This window comes from Megalops cyprinoides, chromosome 24, assembly GCF_013368585.1.
Source record: "Megalops cyprinoides isolate fMegCyp1 chromosome 24, fMegCyp1.pri, whole genome shotgun sequence".
NCBI lineage: Eukaryota > Metazoa > Chordata > Actinopteri > Elopiformes > Megalopidae > Megalops > Megalops cyprinoides.
The window spans coordinates 6,173,867-6,186,319 of record NC_050606.1 but is presented as its reverse complement, the minus strand read 5'-3'; the positions used below and the strand labels follow the sequence as shown (position 1 = coordinate 6,186,319).

Below are 12,453 nucleotides of genomic sequence, written 5' to 3'. Positions count from 1 at the left end.
CCACAGATGCCTCAGCCACGACGGCTTCGCGAGGCTAACCCTGAGCGCTCTCCCGCCATTAAAACCCCAAACTCAGCCTTATTCAGAAACTGCAAAAAAAAAAACAAATAACCTCCAGGCGTGACTTTCCGCTCCCCTAATGGTCCTTTAGCAATTTAGCAAGCCCGCTCTGGGAATGGATTAGCCTAATCCCCAATTTCAACAATCACTTTAAATGACGTGGAGGGCTTCCCTGTTGTTTGCTTGCAAGGGGCACTCAAGAGCAAAAGACGTCGTTGATAAATGCCACATCACTTTCTGCAGAAGCTCTGTGTGGTAACAAGCTCCTTTTTGCTCCGATGTCCAAGCAGTCGCAAATCTCTGAGGCGGTTATACGGCAAATTCTGCGACAGCACAATGGCCCATTGATCTTCAGTGACTTTGGTATGCTAAGCCAGAGGGAAACCGTAGCATGGATGGCTCTTGCACATGTATGTGGAATCCCTCCCCTCCGGCGATGTGAAATTTCTCATTTTTGAACCCCGCGACAGTGGCGCCCAAGACGTGCCCTTACATACCTGCAGTAAAAGCCTAGGGGCCGCTACACGGGGTCTCTGCTGACTGGATCTGGACTGTGACGCTAGCTGGCTGTGACAGGGAGCCCACGGGAGTGGAACAGAATTGGCTTTGTCTCGCTGGGGTAGGGTGGGCTTATGATGTTACTGTGGGACTTGCAGGGTGGAAAACAGCTGTTGACTGTGGGCAGATGCAGCGGCGGACTGCGTTTGCGTAGCTTTAGCACTCTCTGCAAGAGACACGCGTATACACACACACACACACACACACACACACACACACACACACACACACACACAGACACAGACACAGACACAGACACAGACACAGACACACACAGACACAGACACAGACACAGACACAGACACACACACACACACAGACACACACACAGACACACACACAGACACAGACACAGACACACACACACACAGACACACGCACACATACACACACACAGACACAGACACAGACACAGCATCTGACGTTTGGTTGGAAGCAGTATCCTGGCTTCCTGAGAAGCCCTGACTGAGAAGACTGACCACTTGTTTAATTTCCCAGCCTGCTCTCCTCCTGGTTTTAACAATCTGGGTCACCATGGAGATTCCAATCAGGCTCCTTCTCTATCAGACTGGCACCTGTCTGCCTGGCGGTTGTTCTGGCCGCTTAAGATACTGCTACTGCTGTTAATGATGCTATTACCACTACAGCTGCACCTGTAATGAACACCAATACAGCTACTGTTGGTGGCTTTACCCGCACTGCTGCTACAGCTATGACTACTTCTCCTCGCTGCTAATCTAGACCACTAGACCACTGTGGGGGTTAGCAGGCTCGGAGCATTTTTCCGACAAGGAAACATCACACCACGACACACATGACGATCACTGTGAAATGATTCAACCAGCCATACTACCCCCTGTCAGTCAAGCGTTTGATGCTGTTTTTAGGTGCCCTAAGTGGCTTAGAGTGATTTCCACACCGCACCGGCCTCAGATGTCTGCAGAGAGGAAGGAGCCGTTCAGCAAAGGAGCGGTTCTGAAGAGGGCTGCATTGCAACGCGTGATCATACTCAAGCAGTCTCAAAGGTCAAGAAATAAGTTATTCCATTTTAAAGGACACTTTGCCCTGCGTCCTTATGCATATGAAGGTGAAATTACCCCTGTATCACCCATGCATTTCTGACAGCAGCATGTCATTTAGTCAGCCAACCGTTAGTCAGCAGAACACTAAAAAAAACAACCTAATACTGCTGATGCACGCAATTTCATGGGAAAATGTTGCCCTGGAAAACTATCCTTTAGAGGGGCATTCAGTCTATCAGCTATAGTGTTTCATCCTTATCACCACAAAACATATTTAAGGGAGAATTAGGCCACGTTTTTTCAATCCTTGCAGTGCTTTTTGTGGATTTCAAACACGCAATGATGCACTACTAAACAGGAAAAAACAAGCCCAAGTTAAGGGAAAAGCACCGTAAAAGGTTCAACAAACTGCTTCCTTTGTGAAGGAGAGATAACAGAGCTAAACACAACCATTCAGGTCCCTCCTGTACAGCGCTTGAACAGGACTATTCAAAGCCACACTGTACAGCGCTTGAACAGGACTATTCAGGGTAGTCCTGTACCGAGCTAAACAGAACAATGCAGGGCCCTCCTGTACAGAACTAAACAGGACAATTCAAAGCCCTCCTGAACAGAGCTAAACAGGACTATTCAGAGCCCTCCTTTAAACAGAGAGATCCACTGCAGCAGGTCAGACTTTGGCATAAGTGCTTTGAGCGCGGGCACTTGTCCTTCAGGGGTCTGCAGGGACAGGGGGCCGTCCCGTAAGACTCATATCTCATCTCTCATATCTACAGGAAGCTCTTTGTGAGAGCCGGTCAGACATGTGGCAGCCCGGGGCACGCTAGACATTCCACAGAAGCCAGCGCGGATTCTTCAGATGCCGCGCTGTGACAGCAGCCTGCCCCGGAGGCAAGTGCGGTCAATCCGATACTGTTAAAACAGCAGGTGAGCACCAGGGTACTGCCACAGTGAACACACGGAGGCGGAGCTTCGGCGACAAACGGACAACCCGCATCCACCTTCGGCTGAATGGGAGGAGCCAATCTGCACTGGAGGAGTAAATCTCTCTGCTGCATCACAACGGAACTCTGATCCAGTAGGCCCTCAGATTCCATGACTAACTGGGTCCCCCTTCGACAATGGATCCCCAATGTGGGATGTGACACTACGCTCAGTTTCTGGCATCATGCATTCCACCTACACCCTCCTTCTACAAAATAAGGGAAAATAGTCAAAGTTAATACAGTAAAATCTTCCAAAGAACATCTTAAATCACCCAGAATCACACTGAGGAACACTAAAAGTAGATTGATTTGTCTGTAGAACACCTCTGGAAGGCAGATGGAAATTTTTATTTGAAGTCTTACTTCAGCTATGCCTTCAGACTGCTGCTCCATTTGGAACAGAATGAAGTTTTGTGGCAGGACATGCCAATTGTTGTGTCCATCTCAAGCCAACCCGTTACAAACCCCTTAGCACTGAGGTGGGAGTAAGTAAGCCAAGCGTTTATCCCGGTATGTGTCACCTACGTTACATTACTGTCACTTGGTAGATGCTCTTATCCAGAGTGACTTACACAGCTTACAATTTTTACATTATCCATTTATACAGCTTGATATTTACTGAGGCAATTGTGGGTTAAGTACCTTGCCCAAGGGTACAGCAGCAGTGCCCCGGTGGGGAGTTGAACCTGCAACCTTCTGGTTACGAGCCCTGCTCCTTTACCACTGTGCTACACTGCCGCACACCACCTCTCACTCATTTGCAGTCTTCTTCAGGTTTTGCAAACGGAACGCCGAGGCAGCCTGTGAGCGTTTCTGCCAGCAGCCGCTTCTGTTTGAATACCCTCCCTCCTCCGCCGACCAATGACAGGGCTTCCTGAGTTCTCCGGGACATGAATGGACGTTGGCCGGCGGTCAAGCAAATGGTAAACAAGGCAATGCCAGCGAGCTCCTGTGCGGCCCTTATATTACAGGAAATCAAACTCGGCGGTGCTGCCCGCAGCCCCCGCGCTCTCAGGGCCTTTCTTTCCCATGACAACAAAGCGGGAGCCGGAAAAAAGACCCGCATCCAACCGCCATTAGTCCACATGACAGCTTTGTGGCAACACCAAGCCCGTTTCGGAGCATGGAGCTCCACTGCACACCCCCAGCGTTTTTTAATCTCTGCTCCAGTTCCCCAAACCCTGCACGTTCTCATCCGCATCCTACCAGGGACGGGCGCCGAAACTTAGGGAGTTAAATATTTACGTCCGAGCTGCTGGGCAAAACTTATCAGCCCAGACTCCAGACACGAGCCGGAAGCTTCCGTTTGTTCCCGAGTGCTAACGTTCACCGCTTAAGGTCAATGCACTCGAGGGAGAGCTACACTCACTAAGGCCACTGTTTAAACCAGACGTGTTAGCCGTTTCAAGTGTCAGGGGAAGCCGCAGAGGCCTCTTTGATTTTGGCACGGGCCAGAGAGGGCCTGCGAGCGTGTGTGAGTCTGGGAACAGTGCTTAGAGGCTGGCTCGGTCTCTCCGCTGGGGGGCGAGGGGCGGGGCGTGTTCCCTGGGCCAGGCCGGGGCCCATCACGCCAGCTGGCCGAGGCGGCGGCTGTGAGCTTTTTGCGGGCCGGGGGGGGCGGACAGATCACACCGTTCTGTCGCTAGAGTAACCTTACCGACCTCGGCCCAGTACACTCAGCGTCTTTCCTGCTCCCTTGTTCTTTCTGTCTACTCTTCGCTCCCTCTGATGTTCTAAGAGGGATTCGATTTCTCCGTCTCTCTTTCTCTCTCAGACCTCTCCCTCTCTAAGCTGGCACTGGGGACACCTGAACGGCGGGAGTTAGCACAGGGCTTGTCACGGTTAACGAGCTGGGAAAGGCACTCCACGTGCTCGACAAACGGGGAGACCTGGGCATTAATAATGCAACCGTCACGTGCCTGAATTCAATGAATAACAGAGTTTCCATGACTGAGTGTGAGACAAGCTGAGAAGCTCTCTGCTGAAAGGGCATGCGCTTCAAAATAATAATAATAATAACAATAATAATAATAATAATAACGATGTTATACAACTGATCTTTCAAACAATTGCGGGTTTCAGAAAGAAATGCGTTGTTTGCAGGAAGCAGGCAAAAAAAACAACACTCCAGCCCTCCCTATTACACAGTAAGTTCTTATACCAATTGAACAGCAACTCACTGATTAGGAACAGACGGCGAAATGTACCACCTTGACATGGATGTTATGTCAATATCCTGTCAGTTCAATCTCTTACCACTGAAGTACTATACAGGTAATTGAAGCACTGCGAGCAAGGGCAATAGCTTCGCACATTACGGCTAGGCGTTAAAGTGGCATCTTAATAAGATACCAGTGAAAACTAAAGGACAGTAGCTTATTTCATTGGTCTGAACTGCAGAATGTTATTTTAATACAAAAGACAAAAGGACTGCCGATTGTGAAAAACGTGTGCAAGCAGAGCACACGTTTCTGGTGACACTCCCTCTCAAATATTTGCTAGACTTAGATTCTTACAAGCAATTAATCTCGGACAACATTCCCTGGCGTTAAGAGGCATACCCCAAGATGCATCTGCACTCAAAGCAATGGCGTACGACGCGAAGTAACGTTCCCAAAACAAGCTCAACTAAGTCTAAAAGAAACATCTCCATACTGTGAAGACACACACAATAAATCAACCCAACCACCCGCGTTGCACAACTGTCTGATGCGACAGGCCGCGGTTAGAGTTTACATTGCTCGTGTAATGCTATTTCACCGACGGATTGGATTTAATTATCCCCCTCATTCATCCAGGTTGTGCATAATTATGAATGACGTAGCTTACCCGCATAAAAACGAATCAGGGAACCGATCTCCGCCTCCATCCCTTCTTCCTGGACCCTCCACGGGTCTTTAAAGCCCAGTTTAAAGAGAAAGTCATTTTGCACTTGGAGGGGCTTCTCGCCCTCCTCCAGCCGCCTCGCTGCTTCGCCGTGCAGCTGCACGTACAGTGTTGGAATTAAATAAGAGCTGTCGGGCGCCGGGCCCGCTTTCAAAGTGCCAGGGTTTGCGTGATCGTGTTTGACCGCTGCGCTACCTGTCAGACAAGGTCTCGATAGAGAGTTGGTGCCACTGCTCGGTGGCGCCTTGCCCGTGCTGACTGTGTCTATCCTGCTACCTGTTTCCTTGTCACCTGTCACCTCGTTTGAATCGTCAAGCAGTCTGTTGTTGTTAGTGTTGACGGAGCTTTCTGTGCGATGCCCAAACTGTTGGGGGACCGAGTCCGCGGCGGAACTCGAAGAAGGGCAGTCGAGCTCCAGCTCGTCTGAGGAGCTGCCCAAAGTGTCGAGTCCCTCGGGGGCGCTGTCAAAGGCCGGACTCGTCAGAACCGACGCGTCCGTGCCCAAAATCATGTCGTCGCTCAGCGAATCCCGGTGCTCGCTGAGCCGGGCCCCGGAGCTGAGATCGTCAAACGCGCTGCTCTCCACATCGGAACCCGAGTTCAGACCGCAGCTGTCTGTCACGTTGTGGCTGAATGGAGACTCTTCGCCGTTCGAGGCATCCCCGTTGAGCCTTCCGTTTGTGTCCGAGGACGTACTGTTTAAAATTTTACCCTCTGATTGTGAGTCTGGGGTTAAAAGATTTGTATCCAGTTGCTGATCCCCGTGACTGTTGTCACTTGCTAAGAGCAATAACCTCAGTCTGTCATTTGACGGGGCCGACTGGGCGTCCATGCATGCTGTGTCTTTCAGGGAATTCAAACGGTGGGACTTGCAAGTGCCGTTGTCGTTCTGCTTGTGTTGTCTACTGCCGTTTGCGTATCTCCCGCCGTTAAAGTTGTTGTCAAAGTCGGTAGAAGAGCTGCCTGTACCGACCACTCTGACCACTGTCCCCGCTTTACTACCCAGCTGACTCAGGCGTTGTGCAATATCGCCGGCGGTGGTCCCCAGCGTGCATAGAACTGGCCTAAGACACGAAGGCATGAGTCTGTCGTGTACGTGTATGCAGCCCCTCTGCAAATCAGCCCGGACCCACTCCCGATCGGACGGGTACAGCTGCGTGACCTGCCTGTGTCTCATCAGCATCTTCCTGTCCAGGCTCCGGGTGTTCAGAGTCGCGGACTGAGGGGCCAAGTTGATTTTACCCCCGGAAGCCGCCGCCGAGGAGCCAGAGGTTGCAGCTGCGGCTGAGAGATTCCTCTTCAGCCGCCGCCTTCTGGACAGCAGTGAGCTGGAGTTGCTGGATAAACTCCGGCCATGCGTGGATGTTTTAGCGGTTGCGTTGTTCGTGGCGGTATTTTCCGCGATCCCTTGGCGAATCCCGTTGCTTAAAATCGCAACGTTGGAGGCAGCCGCTCCTCGTTCACTCTCCGGTCTCGATTCTCTGCCGCCTCCGCCATCATCCTCCGCCTTCCCCGAAGCGGCGGACAGTCCGCCGGGCTTCGTTAACTTGCTGCTATTGCTGGTCTTGTTTATATCCGAGCTCGGCACCCCTGCTCCGGCCGCAGCTGAACTATTCGCTGCCAACCTGTCCTTCGGGTTCGTACTCCTTGCGCTTTCCATCTTCCGCAAGCGAAAAATACGGCATATACCGTGCGCTTTCAGCAATCGTTATATGCAAAAGAATAAGAAAACGACAAACATGCGCAACTCCGCCAGTAGCTACATACAGTTAGCAACCTTGCTAGCTACACCATTCTACATCTAGTTGTTTCCTTCCTCGCTTTGGTCGGTGCCACTTCGTTGCCATCGACATCACCATAATGGAGACTATCTACAAGGAGAAACTCAATGCGAAGTAAGAAAAAAAATCTGGAGGGCGGGAGGAGACGTGACAGTCTCTCATTTATTATAAAATTATATGTCAGAATATTTAATGAGCGTCGGCCGACCTCTTACGTAAACGGCGAAGTTTGTATATTCATAAGATGACGCAAAATGGACGTTAACAAATGAGAGTAGTGTCTTCTGGGAAGCGTATTTGTATTCGGCGAAAGTTCTTCGGCTTTGTGATGAGGTGGCCTAACAAAAAGAACTCTATTTCCCATCAACCTCTTGTCCACGAAGCGCGTGTTTTCGTTGATTGGCTGTTTCCGCGGAACAATCTTAAGCTTACTGTTATGAAACGCGTTGCTCAGCATACTGTACACTTCACTTGAGTCTGTGAAAGTGTTTACATGCCTCGATACTGTACATATCACGCGCTTTGCACACTCAGGCTGAATCTACTCTGACGAATGACATTCACAACGAATAGAGGCATTTCTTTACAAGTTAAAATTAAGGCAAACGGACTTCTATCACTACAAACAGTGATAATGGATATTTAAACCGGTTCCATTTTGATACCACATGTCTGTTTTTAATGAACTGTCCTCTTTTGCCCTCTAGTGGCCACAACATAACTAGAACGCAATGCGTGCCCTCATTAGATTCCACAGTTTTATTGTTGTTTTATTAAAATGTATTATAAAAGTCAACCGTGCAAACGACAAAGACTGGATTCTTAATTTTCCCGTGCAATTATGATGCAATTAAATGACTGTAAATTAGTGCTATATACTTCAACGTATTAAATATCTGTTACTTCTTAAAAGGTGTCTGTGTGTACACAGTTTTCTTTTAAAATATTTACCTTTCTACGCCAGGCGATGACACATATCTGATTACAGACAGCGTGCTCCTCCCATGAACGAGATACGGGCTTGTTTTTTCGTTTAAACGAACTTTTACTGAAAAGATATGTGGTTACACTGCCCTCTAATGGAGAAAATGGTTTATATCAGGTGACTACGTATGCACAGGAAAGTGGTCATGAGCTTTTCCTCCTGAAGTCTAACATTTTAGATTTAACTACCTAGACTGCCACTCTGCAATCTTTAATGCCACCATACTGATATTTTATTGAACAGATATGACTTTTCAACAGTGATGCAAATCAACATTTGTCATAATCAGGATTGATCATTGGGGGTTCCTTATACTGTTATGTGGAATTCTGTGCCATTTTCCTCAGGAAAACTTGTGACTGTACCCTGGTCTTTGAGCCCTAGATTCCATATGTCACCCTATTCCAGCTCATGTGCAGCTCATGACATGTTCAGCCGGCTCTGGGTTTGAAGAGTAGCCTAGTGTGTCCAGGGTGTTGCACATCCTCACCCTGCAAGATGGAGCTGTCACGTGAGGTGCATCACGGTGTGTTCTTGTGTTAATGTTTCCCTATCAGGGTGAGCCTATGTGAAGATCGGCAAGAGAAATCCTGGGGCATCGTCAGTGCGGTGCCATTCAGTGCAGTTGGCATGACTCAATATAAGGAGACCTGTAGCAACAGGACTACTGTGCTTGGACTTCTCCATTAAATGAACTGCAACAAATAGCTAACCGTAAGGTACCTCTGCACCCCATTAACTGATGTCGATTGGGGCCAGTCTACACAAAAGTCTCACTACATTGAATAGACCAGGGCCTTGAGTGGCAAGCTGGCCTGCAAATTCTGACTATAGCCATCCCCTCATGGTGGAGCTGCTGGCGCAAGCAATCTGACTGTGACTGGCTGTGACCTGGTGTTTCAAAGATGGAGCCTCATCCAGTTTCCCATGCACAGATGCATACAGTATGTGTAACTGTTTATCTTTGAGTGGCAAACTAATCCAGCATTGCTCAAGTGTCTCCGGTATGAAGATTGCTTTATGAATTCCTTATGTGTCTCTAAATATTTGTAATGGCACACGAGAACTTGGCTGCATACATACTGTACATGTGTTTTCAGGGATAATTTCCTTCATCTGGGAACAATATCAGTTTTCTGAATGCAGTGTTAAGATTATTAAAGTTATGTTTTTTTGTTCCTATAAAATGGGAGGTATGAATACATATGGTTGGCACTTTACAGTCGTGTATATATATGTGTGATGCATAGACTTATGCATAAATTTATGCATGAAAGCCAACCTGCAATCAGTTGAAATGCCCACTTCTTTTGCCAGCGGCTGTGAACACCATTGCAATCACAATCAAAAGTGATCCAGTGTTATATTATGAGTATTTTTGGGCCCCTCTCTGATTTTTGCAGCTGCTTGCAAGGAAAGACCTGATGAATCTACACTTTAGAATAACATCACTGATGTCATGACCGCCCAATCGTGCCACCTTAAGGGTCAGTGGGTTTTCTGATATAAAGGACAGTACAATGAATTCTCTCATACTTTGGTTTTGTATGGCACTCTTTGTGGGAGGGTTATGCAACAGTCTCATGTTTATGCATCCAGTTCTCATGACTATGCAGAATTGTTTTGAATAAGGTTCCAAATGTTAGCTTTTTAAGCGCTTTTGTACATTGGTGTGGAACATTTCCTTTACCATAATAACACCTTCAAACAAGTTGCATGTACACTCCAGTCCTGACAGGATTCCCATTAAAGTTTTCATACAAACACGACCTTGGTGAACATGCATTTGTAATGTTGTATACCATAAACAAGTTAATCTGGTTAAGACTATAGGTGGTTGTATGTGAATTTGAACATGGCTAAGGTAATACAAAATGTACAATTTTGTACAGACGAGATGAGATTCAAATTTATATAAAACATTTTTAATAAGGTTTCTTTATAAGAAACTGCATACACCAAGACAAACAGAAGATAATTTAAACGGTTACATGCAGTTTCAGTCTGTACAAAGAAAGAAAGAAAAAAAAAAAGTACCTGGAGGCCCAGGTCATTTGTGTTATTTACATATTTCACACACCAAAACTACAACACTGAAAGAGTACAGGGAGACGGCCACAACATTCACGCCTGCGGAGACAAACAGAACACACAGTCCAGAGGTTTTCCTGCAAGGACTAATGCATGAGAACACCAAAGTGTGAATTTTAACCAGCCTTTCATGAAAGAGTGCAGTTAATTAGTTGTGCCCTGAACCGTGAGATTCTGTTTTGATGCTGTTTGTGCTCTGATAGTAACTGGTGAGCCCATGGCTCAGGTCTAAGGGCATGAAGACACAGCCTACAGATCAGACCTTCTTTACCTATTTCTAAAGTGGAAGGATAGACTCAAAAGGTCGAATGAAGCACCCAGGACGTTTAATTGAAGAAATGCAATCTGTTGCTGTCTTCACATGAAGAGTGCTATGAATGAGTCACACAAGTAAAAAAAAAAAAAAAAAAAAAAAAAAAAGGTATATGGATGACAGTGTTGGGTAGGAGACAGGGAATTTGGCATGCAACCAGAAGGTTGCAGGATCACATCTCAGGTGGGGCAATGGCATCGCACCATTCGGTACTCAACCTGAATCGCTCAAGTAAACAATTCAAGAACGGCTCCAGTGTGATGCAATGGAAAACAGAATCTATGTCCAACAACATTCAAGCTGTGGCAAATTAATAATAACCCAAAGATGCTGATGTCTAATGTTATAAATGGGTGGTAGGCTACAACAAACATGGGTGAATGGCCCGAAACACAGCAGAACTCTTTGTAATGCATTAACTACAGACCTTTCAATAAGGAGCATTACATAAATGAATCAGAGCATCAACCTCTGTAATAAGTTCAACTGTAGCTAAAAACGAGAATAAACCTTTTCCAAGGATATTTTTCCTGGAAAGGAATTTTCCAAGGAATCAAAATCAAAATTTAAAAAAATAAAATTAATATCCCCTCTGAACCTTTCAGTTTTTATATCGAACAGCAACCTGCTGCTAAATAATTATGATTTTCTCTGCAGTTAATTTCTTATTTAATAATTTGAGTTACTGTTCAACCTCTGCATATCCCTGCAATGTTTTACAGAAACAGAAACTGATTGTAATTTTCATATTATCTTCCATGTTCTTACTACAGAAACTGTGGAACATTTAACAAGAAAATTGCCCTTATGAAAAAGCAATGAGTTAAAATATAAAATTCAATATTGATTCAAACACTGCCTATATTACAAAATATATCGATAATTGCTGTTTTAATTTAACAATATTTACTTGTTATTTTACTCTATATCAAAGTTGGTGGTAAAAGACATTTTACAATATATGCATAAAGTCATGTACAAACGTTGCAATAATAAATACATTTTGTAATATATGGCATATATTTTGGCATATAAACATTTCACATTTTGTCACTGACATACTAACTTTTCATAAGGGTAGGTACTGTAATATTTCCTAAAATTGATAGTTTGGCAACATGTAACCCCTGTAAACATGTACTCCTCTTTTCAGTAAACACAATGCTGGTATCAGGGCACTTTGAACCCTGCTGAAGATGGTGCCTCTGTTGCTGGCCAAGGACATAGTGACAGAAAGACTGACTGATGTCACTGCTGGTAACCGAGGTTACATCGAAAAAAGTTACGTCAAAAAATTGGAGGGGGCAATGATTTCAGACATATCACCCAAGAAATTCTCATTCATAATTCTGAATTATTGAACAGTTTTTATTTGGGTGTAAATCGGGTCCAGAGAAAAAATCTCCCCTTCATTTGTTGATAAAATGACGATTTAAGACCACTTTACACTTTAGTGAAATGATTTAAGCGTAAGTGTCTTGCATTCTTGTTTTGTGTTCTCTAAAGGAAATAACTGCCAAGGCAACAGAGCCTTTACCATCCCCTACAAACCCAACTTGTAAAATGAAGGTAAATAAGACTTTCAGGTAATAATGTTTAATGGACACAGAACAATTATAGTGGAGTGTTTGTATCACTTTCATAAAAAAAGAACAAAGAATGCTTACTTACAAATTCATTCACCCTCTCCTTGTACAAGCAAAGGAAAATAAAATTTATTGCTGAATTCACATTCCTTGACCCAACAAAATGACAGCCTTTTGGTGCTTTT

At 45.8% G+C, this 12,453-nt stretch overlaps 1 protein-coding gene across 1 annotated transcript in view; it reads right to left on the bottom strand.

Moving 5' to 3' along the window:
- The window catches only part of phlpp1 (PH domain and leucine rich repeat protein phosphatase 1), a 56,379-nt gene extending 49,022 nt beyond the window's left edge, over window positions 1–7,357 (bottom strand). The window contains exon 1 of the mRNA XM_036519048.1: window positions 5,456–7,357. Coding sequence (XP_036374941.1) covers window positions 5,456–7,172 — 1,717 coding nt within the window. The 5' untranslated portion in view covers window positions 7,173–7,357. The remainder of the gene's footprint in view (window positions 1–5,455) is intronic.
- Window positions 7,358–12,453: the final 5,096 nt, after the last annotated feature.